General features: G+C 37.0%; 1 protein-coding gene across 1 annotated transcript in view; it reads left to right on the top strand.

Moving 5' to 3' along the window:
* Nucleotides 1-14,115, top strand: part of Cfap47 (cilia and flagella associated protein 47) — a 446,261-nt gene that overhangs the window by 339,765 nt on the left and 92,381 nt on the right. Inside the window, exons 51-52 of the mRNA XM_060374666.1 lie at nucleotides 3,504-3,632; nucleotides 5,658-5,755. Of these exons, the coding sequence (XP_060230649.1) occupies nucleotides 3,504-3,632; nucleotides 5,658-5,755 (227 nt within the window). The remainder of the gene's footprint in view (nucleotides 1-3,503; nucleotides 3,633-5,657; nucleotides 5,756-14,115) is intronic.

The raw sequence follows: 14,115 nt of genomic DNA, 5'->3' as shown, positions 1-14,115 counted from the left end.
ACCAAATATATCTGGGCACAGGGGTCTTACATGAGACTGTTTCTCCAACCAAGGGCCATGTATGGATATAACCTAGAACCTCTGCTCAGATGTAGCCTGTGGTAGTTAAGCAACCAATTGGTTTTCCCTAGTAAGGGGAACAGGGACTATTTTTGACATGAACTCAATGGCAGGCTCTTTGACCTCCCTCCCTCAAAGGAGGAGCAGCCCTGCTAGGCCACATAGGAGGACTTTGCAGCCAGTTCTGAAGATACCTGATAAAGCAGGGTCAGATGAAAGGGGAGGAGGTCCTCCCCTATCGGTGGACTTGAAAAGGGGCAGGGAAGAAATGAGGGAGGGTGGGATTGGGAGGGAATGATAGAGTGGGATACAGCTGGGATACAGAGTTAATAAAATGTATCTAATAATAAAAATAAATAAAAAATACTAAAAATTTAGGATACAGAGCTAAACAGAGAATTCTTAATAGAAGAAAATAGAGCTGTAGAGAAACACTTAAAGAAATGTTCAAAATCCTTAGTCATCAGGGAAATACAAATCAAAACGACCCTGATATTTTATCTTTACACCCACCTTAATGACTAAGATCAAAATCTCAATTGACCACACATGCTGGAGAGGATTTGGAGAAAGGGGAACACTCTTCCACTACTGGTGGGAATGTAAACATATACAGCCACTTAGGAAATCAGGCTGTCTCTTTCTCAGAAAATTAGGAAAATTCCTACCTCAGGATACAGCTATACCACTCCTAAGCACATATCCAAAATATGCTCAACTATACAATAAGGCCATTTGCTCAACCATATATGTAGCAGCTTTATTTGTAGACAGAATGTGGAAACATCCTAGATGTCCCTTATCTGAGGAATGGATACACAAATTGTGGTACATTTACACAGTGGAATACTACTCAGCATTAAAAAACAAAGCAATACTGAAATTTGCAGGCAAATGGATGGAACTTGATAAGATTATCTTGAATGAGGTAACCCAGAAGCATAAATACACGCATGGTATATATGCACTTATAAGTGGATATTAGTCACAGAATGTAGGATAAACATACTAAAATCTGTAGTCCTGAAGAAACTAAACAGCAACAAGGACCTTAGGGAAGATGCTCAATCCTCATTCAGAATGGCAAAGGGGTTAGATATTGGAAGCAGCAGAAGACAGGAAACAGAACAGGAGCCTACCACAGAGGCCCTCTCTGAAAGACTTTTCCCAGAAGGGTATTGAAGAAGATGAGGAGATGGAGACTCATTGCCAATCTTTGGGAAGAGTGCAGGGAATCATATGCAAGAAGGGTCTATAGAAAGACGTGGTGGTGATAAAAGCTCCACATGGAGACCAACACAGCTGAAAAGCTCGGGCCCCAGTAGGTCCTGCAGAGACCAGTACTCCAACCATAGACCATGAATGGAGAGGACCTAGACCCTCTCCTCAGATGTAGCTCATAGGCAACACAGTCTCCAATGGGTTCCCTAGTAAGGGGACATTAACTCTGTGGCCAGCACTTTGACCATCTCCCCCTTGCTGTTGCAGCCTACCCATTACACAGAGGAAGATGATGCAGCTAGTGCTGATGAGACTTTATAGGCTAAGGTCAAATAGTACGGGAAGAAGAACTCCCCAATCAATGGATTGGGGGAGAAGCACAGGGGAAGAAGAGAGAGAGAGGGTAGGATGGAAAGGAAAAGAGGGAATGGGCTATAGCCAGGATACAAAAATGAATAAATTGTAATAAATAAAACTAAATAAATAAGAATGTAATTTGTCCTTTTTTGGTCTCATGGCATAAAACTATTTTTAAAATAATGTACAATGATATATTTATATATTTTGTACTCCATATACTCACATTGGTTAGATAGATTGGGTAGAGACAGTATATACAAGCAGAGAGATACAGTAGAGATATGGTGAACACTGTGTAGATACAATAGCATTGTACAAGACGTTAAAGATATAAAATTAAGGATTTGTACAGCTGTATTGTAATAATGCTCTAACTTTTTAAATAAAAGTCAATTTGGAGGACAGAGTTTATGATGGTTACTTGTCTTAATAGTTGATTTAGTTTGTGGCACAAGCATTCTTTACAGTATAAGATAAAATTCAGTCTTATTATCTTAGTAATCCAGTGGCTGTGGAAGGCAAGTGGCTAATGATGTTCAGTTTTGGCGGTGGATTATGCATAATCTAGCAGAGGCCATACCATTAAAGAAGATGAATTCCTTTCACTCCAGAAGCCCTCAACTGTCCATAGCTCATTAATTATGGATGAGGAGTGCTCAAAAACACCTTTGAAACCTGTGCTAAAATGTTGGCTTGATCTCATGCAGGGCTTTTGCTGGCAGCCACAGCTGCTTTGAGTTCATGAGTGCAACACTTCTTCTGTGTCTAGAAGACAGTTTTCCTCTGATCCTCCCTGACCTCCAGCTTTATACAGTTCTTCCACCTCTCTTCCACAGTAGTTCCTGAGGAGATATCCCATTTGGTGGCTAAGAACTCTACTCACTCTGTGCACTTGAACAGGTGTATATTTCTGTAATAAGCACTGCTCACTATACAAACAAACTTAACTGATCATGTCTTAGAACAGCACTAATCTACGGGTAGAGAAATACATATTTAGAAGGTATTATGCCAGTTTAGCATAGTAATAGTAGAAGGTTCACTGCTGGGTCTTGTGAGCTTCCCAACCACAGATTCTAAGCTAGATTTCAAATACTAGGCATGTGTTTTTTTTCCATATGTAGTGGAAAGATTAAACTTGGAATACTATGTAACTTGCAATTATATAAAAAAATAATTTTTAAATGAGACAATAAGTAAAAATGAACCCGGCTCAGATGTAGCCCATAGACTCAGTCTCCAAGTGGGTTCCCTAATAAGGGGAATAGGGGCTTTCTCTGGCATGAACTCAGTGACAAGCTCTCTGATCACCTTCCCCTGGGGAGAGGCATCCTTGCCAGGCCATAGAAAAAGACAATGGAACCAGTACTGATGAGACCTGATAGACTATGGTCAAACAGAAGAGAAGGAAGACCTCACATATCAGTGGACTAGGGGAGGGGCATAGGGAGAGAAGAGGGAGGGACGAGGGACAGTGGGATAGAGAGGATACAGGGAGGGAGACACAGTGGGATACAAATTGAATAAATTATAAGAAATGATAATAATAAAAAGAATTTAAAATAGAAAGAAAATAGGCAGGAATGATCATCGACGATCGCTAAGTTACTTAAATCTAACAGAGTAGTTATTGGTCAATATTTCTTGTTACAGGAAATCTGTTGAAAAACAACTATTAAGAATTTGATACTATGTCCTTGAAATTTCTATTAAATTGTTCTATAGCCACATCATGTTTAACTCTGGTACTACCATTTAGAGTTTATATTTCATGTGTAAGTCATAGTTAATTTGATGCTTGAGACTAAACATTTCTGAAATTCCTCACTGGTTTCCTCCCATCCTGTACCCATGTGTTACAGGTGAAATTGCATTTTCTGTTAATAGCAGAGATAAGGAAGGTTCTCAGGAAGGTACAGATACTAAAAAAGACATCTGTTCTCAGGAAACACCATCAGATTCATCTTCCCTCACTTTTGAGGAACACTCAGGTAAACTTCTTATGATAGTGTATTTTTGTTATTGAACTATGGAAATCTGGATCAGAGCCTGAAGATGCATAATTCACAGATCAAAGAGGCATAGAAATGTACCAAGATGTTTTTTTTCTTTTTTCTTCTTTATTCTTCTTTTATACAATACATCCTAACTACATTATTATTAAATGAGTTTGTATTGCAGTTCTTCAAAAACAAATTAGAAACAATAGATGTCTTCTCTTATTCTCTTACTCTGTTTCTAGTCACTCTCTCTCACATGCATGTACACACACACATAGAGGAACACATATACACACACAGACAAACATGCCCACATATGTACCCTGTATTTACATATTACAGATGAAGTTACATTTCGTGTTAAAAGCAGATTTTAATAAAATAAATAAAAGTAAGATTTTTCAAGAAAACCTACAGGATTTTCAGGAAGACAGAAATCTGGAAAAAAGAACACCCTACTCTCTCTCTCTCTGTCTTCGCTCTCTCTTTGTGTGTGTGTATGTGTGTATGTTTTTAATTTTGTGTGTGTGTGTGTGTGTGTGTGTGTCTAAGTGTGGTTGCATATGCACTTAACCCCAGCACTTGGGAAGCAGAGACAGGCAGATGTCTGTTAGTTTGAGGCCAAAACGGTCTACATAGAAAGTTCCAGGCCAGCCAGGAACTAACTTTTCTGGACTTCCTCTATTTACTCCACTCAGTAACTTATAGAATGTGTCTCAGATTCATTCATTTTTATGCTTTATGGTAGCTAGGCAGTAGGATAGACTAGAGTACAAGACAATATACTACAATACAAGATAGTACAGAATGAGGAAGTTCAATAAAAATATAATACTGTGCAATACAGTAGTATGTCATTTAGTGTCACCTGAGGTCACATATTGTGCCTTTTAATGCAATACATTGCAATCCCATGCAAAATAGTATACACATGGAAAAGATTTTCAGAAGAGAGATACTGATAATGCCATCATTGTGAGCCTCTAATTCACAGGTAAGCTTATTCCAAAGTAAATTAGTAAGTTATCTATGTAATTTAATCTAGAATGACATTTCTTGAAAAATTTTAAACAATGATATTAATGTGACTGCATACAGTTCAGTGACATGAGCAACTTGAGGTAGTTCAAAATTGAAAAACCAAATCCAGAAATGAGAGGCTATGCAGATGGAAACACCTGGACAGAAAGAAAGTGAATTTGGTGCAAGTACAGCACCCTCCTGTGAAGGGACCTTGTGGCAGATCGAGATTTCAGTTTTTGGTTGCCAGAGTGTGGGCATCAACAGTGGCAGAATTTTCTGCTGTAATGAAAAACTGGGAATCCTGACATAAACACCATCTTACTACTTTGCCAAAACCTCTTTCTAGCTTCCTTTGAGTTAAATTTTTAAGATTTTTAAATACTCCCATAGAAACTGGACTTCATACTCCTGACCCTGTCCTTAATCTAAATTTTTGTATGACTAGGAATGAAAATTTTTTCATTGCAATTTAGATATGTACTGTTTAGATATTTCTTTGTATAAATCTATGAATGTTTTAGAAGCTAAAGTATTTTTTTCCATTGGAGAATTAATGCTTGAGTTAAAATTAAAAGCTTAAGTTTATTGTGGTAGGAAGAGAATGAATTACTGAAATAGGCACAAAAGCAGGAACATTACGTATTTGCCTACCCATACAGAATGGGGATGCTCTCACTGCTTACCTCTGCAATGAAAGCAGCTCCTGGTGTTCTCAGATTTCCTGGTAAATCTAATTAGAGTGACTTGAATGCCAGCCATGGTGGTGCATGCCTGCAATTCCAGCATTCGAGACTCTAAGACATGAGAATGGTGGGAAGTTTAATGCCATTGCAGGCTACATAGTGAGTGCAAGAAAAAAGGAAAAACATAGAAAAGGAAAGAAAGTTTGAGAATGGTATGTTTATGAATATCAAATTTGTATAGAATTCTGAGGCCTATATTAAAAAGTGCTTGCTTGTTGTTTCTTTAGTTTTTCTTTTGTTTTATTTTCAGATGAAAAGGTTGATACTCTAAAAATCTGGTATCATCTTGAGATCCACAGCTCTCCTGGACCTCCTGTAGATACAATTGAAATTCGTCGTATTGCTCTGGTAATAGCCCAGTAAATGTTCATAAATTCATTTGCGAAACACTAAGATTCTATCCTTAAAACATACAATTCAAGGAGTATATTGGGCTGGGTGGTGGTGGTGCACACTTCTAATCCCAGCACTCAGGGAGGCAGAGGCAGGGGGATTTATGTGAGTTCAGGGCCAGCCTGGTCTACAAAGTGAGTCCAGGACAGTCTATCCTACACAGAGAAACTCTGTTTTGGAAAACAAACAAACAAACAAACAAAATCTTGAAAAATCAAAGGAGTATATTGAAATTAGCCGTTCAGAACCACTGTGGACTTTAAAGGCCTTGGAGAACGCTTTCAATTACATGATGTATCATAGTTTCTTCCCCACTTAGCATTCTACCTTCCTATTTCAAGAATTATTAAGTAAAGTTAACTTTACCCTATCTCCTTCATTCTCCACATGCTCTAAAGGTGTAACTGTTCTTTCTAGACTCCACCATGTCAGCGTGCATTCTTCATGATATACACCACTGTGTGTTCTCTTTGAAATATAATAGAATCCTAGCATAGATTTGAGGTGGTACTGGTTAACAGTCAGCTTTCCTTAACTGAATTATTCATGTGTTAGTGAGTATATATCTAAAACTGCTTAATAATTTCAAACATCAAGAGTCTAGATTTAATAATTTAAAACATCGGTAGTCTAGATTTGAGTGATATAAGATAATGTTAATTGCTAATATTTTAATTAGATATAATCAATATATTAGCATACAGATAATTAAATTGATCATAATCAAATGTTATTTTCATACAACTGATTACTCAGAATCATAATGTTCAGCTACTAATAATACAAAGGATGTAAATATTTCAAATACTTAGAGTCAATAGCTTGATTATATCCTAAGCTGTTTTCTGGATAAATCACCATGGAGGCATAGAAAATACATTATGAAAATATTAAAATTCAGTCAATATGGCTTTCAAAATCATTATCTTTTAAGTGAAAAATTATTTAGCTTAATTATTTTAGAATCATCTCATTGAATGAAAATGACCCATTTCCATGGCCTAATATTGGCTATAACATGAAGACTTAGTTAAAAGTATAATTTCATTTTTTCAAGACTTTAGAAACATTTATTTATTTATTTATTTTTTAAAATAATTTTTTATTAATTTCACTTTATTTACTTTGTATCTCCCTTGTAGTTTCCTCCCTCATTCCCTCCCAATCCCTCCCTTTCTCCCCCTTCTCCACACATGTCCCTCCCCAAGTCCACTGGTAGGGGAGGTCTTTTTCTTCCTTCTGATCCTAGTCTGTTAGGTCTCATCAGGAGTGGCTGCATTGTCTTCCTCTGTGGCCTGGTAAGGCTGCTCCCCTGTCAGGGAGAGGTGATCAAAGAGCAGGCCAATCAGTTCATGTCAGAGACAGTTCCTGTTCCTATTACTATGGAACACACTTGGAGACTGAACTGCCATGGGCTACATCTATCTGTGCAGGGGTTGTAGGTTATCTCCATGCATAGTCCTTGGTTAGAGTATCAGTCTCGGGAAAGACTCCTGTGCTCAGATTTTTGGTTCTGTTGCTCTACTTGTGGAGTTCCTGTCCTCTCCAATCTTACTATTTCCCACTTCTTTCATAAGATTCCCTGCACTCTGCCCAAAGGTTGCCCATAAGTCTCAGCATCTGCAGTGATAGACTGCAGGGCAGAGCCTTTCAGAGGTCTTTTGTGTCAGGCTCCTGACTTGTTCCCTCTTTTCTCCTTCTTCTGATGTCCAGCCTTTCTGGATAGAAATTGAGCATTTTAGGAAGAGTCCTCCCTCTTGATTAATTTCTTTAGGTGTACAGATTTTAGTAGGTTTATGCTATATTATATGTCTATATGAGTGAGTATATACCATGTGTATCTTTCTGCTTCTGGGATAACTCACTCAGGATGATCTTTTCCAATTCCCACCATTTATCTGCAAATTTCATGATTCCCTTGATTTTATTGCTGAGTAGTATTCCATTGTGTAGATGTACCACAATTTCTGTATCCATTCTTCAGATGAGGGGCATCTTGGTTGTTTCCAGCTTCTGGCTATTACAAATAAAGCTGCTACAAACATGGTTGAACAAATATCCTTATTGTGTACTTGAGCATCTTTTGGATATATGCCTAGAAGTGGTATAGCTGGATCTTGAGGAAGCGCTATTCCTAGTTGTCTGAGAAAGTGCCAGATTAATTTCCAAAGTGGTTGTACAAGTTTACATTCCCACCAGCAGTGCAGGAGGGTTCCCCTATCTCCACAACCTCTCCAGCATCTGTTGTCACTTGAATTTTTGATATTAGCCATTCTGATAGGTGTAAGGTGAAATCTCAGCGTCGTTTTGATTTGCATTTCCCTGATGACTAATGGTGTTGAGCATTTCTTTAAATGTTTCTCTGTCATTCGATATTCCTCTACAGAGAATTCTCTGTTTAGTTCTGCTTCCCATTTTTTAATTTGATTACTTAATTTGTTGCTTTTTAGCTTCTTTAGTTTTTTATATATACTGGATATTAGCCCTCTGTCAGATAAAGGGTTGGTGAAGATCCTTTCCCAATCTGTAGGTAGTCATTTTGTTCTGACGACAGTGTCCTTAGCTTTACAGAAGCTTTTCAGTTTCATGAAGTCCCATTTATTGATTGTTGCTTTTAGAGCAGGCTCTTAGAGCCTGTGCTGTTGGTGTTCTGTTCAGGAAGTTGACTCCTGTGCCAATGAGCTCCAGGCTCTTTCCCACTTTTTCTTCTAACAGTTTTAGTGTGTCTGGTTATATATTGAGGTCTTTGATACACTTGGAATTTACTTTCTTGCAGGGTGATAAATATGGATTTATTTGCATTTTCTACCTGTAAACATCCAGTTAAACCAGGTATATATGCTTTTGCCTTGCATGCACACATTTTTTTACACTGCCTACATGCCTACTGCCTGAAAAGAGTATTGGATCCCCAGGAGTAATCAAGTTTAAGAAGGTTATAAGCTGCCTTGTGAGTAACTGAAGTTAGGTCCTCCGTAAGAGTGACATGTACTCTGAACCGCTGAACCACCTCTCCAGGCCCACATAAAGGTTATATTTTTTTCATTATTATTACTGTTTATTATAATTTATTTACTTTGTATTCCAGCTGTATCCCCTCCCTCATGTTCTCCCAGGTCATCTCTCTCTCTCTCTCTCTCTCTCTCTCTCTCTCTCTCTCTCTCTCTCCCCCTCTCTCTCCCTCCCTCCCTCCCTATGTCTCTCCCATAGTCCACTGATAGGGGAGGTCCTCCTCCCTTCTAACTGGCCCTTATTCTATCAGCTCTCATCAGGACTGACCTCATTGTCCTCCCCTGTGGACTGGTAAGGCTGCTGCCCCCTCAGGTGGAGGTGATCAAAGGGCCAGCCCATGAGTTCATGTCAGAGATGGTCCCTCTTCCCTTTATTGGGATACCCGTTGACATTGAGCTTCCATGGGTCACTTCTGTGCAGGGATCTTAGGTTATCTTCATTCATGGTCCTTTTTTGGAGTATCAGCCTCAGAAAAGACCCCTGTGCCCAGACTTTTTTGGTTCTGTTGCTCTCCTTGTGGAGCTCCTGTTCCCTACAGATCTTTCAAGCTCTCCCTTCTTTTATAAGATTCCCTGCACTCTGCACAAAGTTTGGCTACAAGTCTCAGCATATGTTTTGATACCCTGCTGGGTAGAGTCTTTCTGAAGCTCACTGGGGTAGGGTCCTGTCCTGTTTCCTGTCTTCTCCCTATTCCGATGTACACATCATTCGCCTTTCTAGATGAAGATTGAACATCTTATCCAAGGTACTCCTTCATGATTAGCTTCCTTAGGTGTATAAATTTTAGTATGATTATCCTATATTGTATGTTTAATATCCACTTATAAGTGAGTATATACCATTTGTGTTTTTCTGCTTCTGAGATACATCACTCAGAATGATCATTTCTAGATCTCACCATTTGCCTGAATTTCATGATTTCCTTGTTTTTATTTGCTCAAGTAACAACACATGCTGTAAAGCATATGAAGAAATCAGGACCCTCCTCCATTGCTGAGGGGAATGTAAACCTGTACAACCATTTTGGAAATCAATCTGGTGTTTTCTCAGAAAATTAGGAATAGTGCTACCTCAAGATCCAGCTATACCACTCTTAGGCATATATCCAAAATATGCTCAAGTATACAACAAGGACATTTGCTTAACCATGTTCTTAGCAGCTTTATTTGTAATAGCCAGAATCTGGAAACAGCCAAGATGTCCTTCAACTGAGGAATGGATACAGAAGGGTTTTTTTTTTCTTTCTTTGTTTTTGTTTTTGTATTGACAGGTTTTTTTGATAAAAACAATTATTAAGCTAAGAAACATGTCATTTTGTTTCCATGTTATAAAATGTTTTTCTTCATTATTTACCCAAGAATTTCTAAGTTTATTTAAAAATATTGCATTATCTTGTTGTGTTACAAATAAACTTCTGTGTTTTAAAGTTATTAATATAAGATTTAAAAATTTTTTAACAATCTGGTGCAAGCATTCCTGAACAGTGGTTAGATATCCTTCATTTTGTAATTCAGGAGCCAGGACCCTCCCATTGTATAATTCCTTCATTCTATATGTTAGGTGGAAAAAGCAAAAACAAGATTTTTACTGATTTTTTTAATTGCCTTGCTGTTTAGATGATACAATGGTATCACTCACATAACATTAGAGAGAACAAGATACCAGTGTGCAAAAGGACCTGAGAAATATGACTTCTGGCTGCACGTTTATTCCTAGCAATTTGGTCATTCCATGAGTGTGGAACACAGATATTTAGTGGAATAGCATGTCAAGGGAGATGAAAAATAACCATTTCCAGCCAATAAACTTTGCTTAATAGGAAAGGATGTATAATGAGAGAGCCCAGACATTTAAGAAAAGAGACATATAGGATTGGGATTTGACCCAAATAAGTAAGAGTAGAGTCATGTGACTAGCACATTTCCTCATGGCCAGATCTTAGACAGATTTAAAAGACATGATAGATTGTATGCCATATGCTACTTAGCCAATAAAATGTATAAAAAGAATGCTTTAAACCTCTTGTAATGTTTTCATTGTGAGAAATATACTAAAATTATAAATGAAATCAATACTGAAAGTATCTTATATTTCTCTAAAACATTACATATGCATTTAGTTTGCAGCTGAAATTATTTATATCACAAAATTTAATTCATTTTTTAATATATATTTTAAAATAGTATTTCCATCTTATATGGATACTTCTCTTTCACTGTAATATCACATCATTTTGTTGATGGTTTTCTATATTTTAGTATCTTTGCCTTTCGCAGGATTGAATATGCATATTTTATTCCGTGTAAAATCATGCCTGAAAGTGGAAGAAATTTTGAAAATATACATTATAGTGGCTAAAATATTTATTAAGAGAAAATGATGCATACTTTATAAAGGAATGTTCTGTTGTTGAACATAAAAGAATTTGTGTGAAGATGAAAGGTATCTTTAGAAGTCTATGTGCACTCATTACTATTTTACTTGAGATTCAAAAACTCAATCAGAAGGTTTATATTTTATTATAAATATATATGAGTTTGAAAAGTTTATTTATCAAAGTGGTACATTATGCCACTGGCAAAACAAATAACAGCCAAATATTCTAAACTTTTAAGAAATGTCTTACATAAATTCAAGTCATCAAGTTTAAAGTATCATAAAATTGAATGGTGAATATGATGTGATACAGTGAACAAAACATTAAGCATTTTGTGGTTGTAATTTTCATTGTAAAATTTTTGGACACAAGTACTTGCTGGGTAGTCCCTCTTTCTTTAAACCTCATAATTTTCTGGCCTTGGTATCCAGAGTATTGGGAATTAAGGCTTCTGGAGTCATGCAAAGTTATATATAATATTATTAGCTTTAAATGATAATGTAATTTGGGAATTATTCAGATAACCAAAATACAGACTCAACGGTGATGATCATCTCCCAGATTGATGAATGCAAAATTTCTTATCATACTGAACACATCAAACATACTTACTATATCTAAATTATGTTCTTAAAAATATTTGTAGCTAGAAAATTAAGCTTTTGAGAATGTTTTCACATATTTTTAAAATGCAGAGTATCCGTATGAAACCATACTTTTAAATTGCCACATATGAGATTTTTATTTGATTTGAAGAAAATACTATTAAAACTTTAATGAAATTACATTACAAATGTAATAAAGTTTGATCAACTTTCTACCATCTTAGATATATAGCACATCAGTAAAATTAAATTTTGTAAGTATAATAAAACATTTGTTTTTTTTCTTTTGAAAATTAGTCCATAGAGTTATACTCCAGATATTCCCAAGAGATTGAAGTGTTAGTAAGCATTTAGTCGTTTTTGTCTAAATTCTCACCTTGGAAAGAATGAGAATGGTTATAGACCTAATAGTTAGGAGTAAAGACATTAGGTAAAGACAGCTTGTCATGGATATAGCAGGGATGTAAAGGAGGCACTATAATATTAGTGCGTCATGGCTTCCATCCAAACTTTCTATATAACTTTAAAGATTTGTGAAGCATAGCATATTATAATTTTATTGTAAAATGAATGTTTACTTTTGTTGCACAAATTATAGTTCAAAAAAGAAAACAATAAGTTTAAAAGTGATTTAAAGTGAGGCACAATGCTATATAAATAATTATAATCCTAAAATTGTAGGAATGGAGACAGAATTTTGAATACCAGGCTAGTCTGGGTTTCAGACCAAATTCTTGACTCAAGAACACACATACACACACACAAAATTATTTTGTGTTCAAATGTTGTTGAGAATGATATCCTCTGAAATTTGAAGCCAAATGGTGGGAACTGAGAAAGATCATCTTGAGTTAGGTAACCCAGAAACAGAAAGACACACATGGTATATACTCACTTGTAAGTGGTTATTAGACATATAATATAGGATAAACATACTAAAATCTATCTATACTCCTAAAGAAGTTAAACAACAAGGAAGACCTTTGGGAAAATGCTCAATCTTCATTCTGAAGGACAAACATGACAGACATCAGAAGCAGGAAAAGATAGGGAACAGAACAGGAGCCTACCACAGAGGACCTCTGAAAAACTCTACTGATCAAATTATCAAAGCACAGTCTGAGACTCATAAACTTTTGGCAGAATGCATGGAATTTTATTAAAGAAGGGAGAGATAGAAAGACCTGGCATGGACAGGAGCTCCAAAAGGAGACCAACAGAGCCAGAATACTGAGCCCTGGGGTTTTTGAAGAGAATGAAACCCCAACCAAGGACAATGCATAGAAATTACCTAAAACCCAGGTTCACTTGTAGCCCATAGACTCAGTCTCCAAGTGGAGGCCCTAGTAAGGAGAGCAGGGGCTGTCTCTGGCATGAATTCAGTGACAATTTCTCTGATCATCTCTCCCTAGGGAGTGCATCCTTCTCAGGCCACAGAGGAAGACAATGCAACCAGTCCTGATGAGACCTGGAAGGCTAGGTTCAGATAGTAGGGGAAGAGGTCCTCCACTATCAGTGGACTAGGGGAGGGGCATAGGGGGACAAGAGGGAGGGAGGGAGGGTGGGATTAGGAGGAGACAAGGGAGGGGGCCACAGCCAGGATAAAAATTGAATAAATTGTAATAAATGATAATAATAATTAAAAAATGATATGCTCTAAAAGAAATTTTATATTCTAAATTCTAATATTTTATTCCAGTTCAGGCCAGAGTTTGCATATCTAATATATAGTTCTAAAAATGTATATAAGTCAAATACATTATTTTATTTTATTTTTTTATTGTGTGTTTGTATATTCCCTCAGCTGAGGGAATGAAATGAGCTATACCTAAGCTGTATGAATACAAGGCTTGGACTGAGGCCAGATCATTTCTTTCTTTGTTCTAATTGTCTCTAGGCCTAGAACTGGAAGCTCTGTACAATCTAATCTTCTGTAAACCAGACCTTGAATACTTCAGCTTCCAGACTCTGTCTGCTAACCTAGGCCTAAAATATTTCCAGCCTCCAAGACTTACTGCTGAATAAACTCATCTCTTCTAGCTCCTTCTGATCACTCATTGATGGTTCAACTCAGCTGTTCTGCCTCAAACTCCTCTCCAAGCTGACTGGTTGATTCAATCTGGCTTCTCTCTTGGCCTCTCACTGAATTGCTCTGCTTGGCCTCAAACTAACTCTGGCAGTATGTTCTAATCTTCTGGTTCCTTCGCACTCTCTGGCTCATTCTCTCTGCAGCCTGTCCCTGTAAAACTACCCCGGTAAAACTGCCGTACGTACTCTACTCTCCTTACACCACTCTACCCTACCGCTACTACTCCTCAATG

Source organism: Meriones unguiculatus, chromosome X (assembly GCF_030254825.1).
Source record: "Meriones unguiculatus strain TT.TT164.6M chromosome X, Bangor_MerUng_6.1, whole genome shotgun sequence".
Lineage (NCBI taxonomy): Eukaryota > Metazoa > Chordata > Mammalia > Rodentia > Muridae > Meriones > Meriones unguiculatus.
This window is presented reverse-complemented; position numbering and strand designations above follow the sequence as displayed.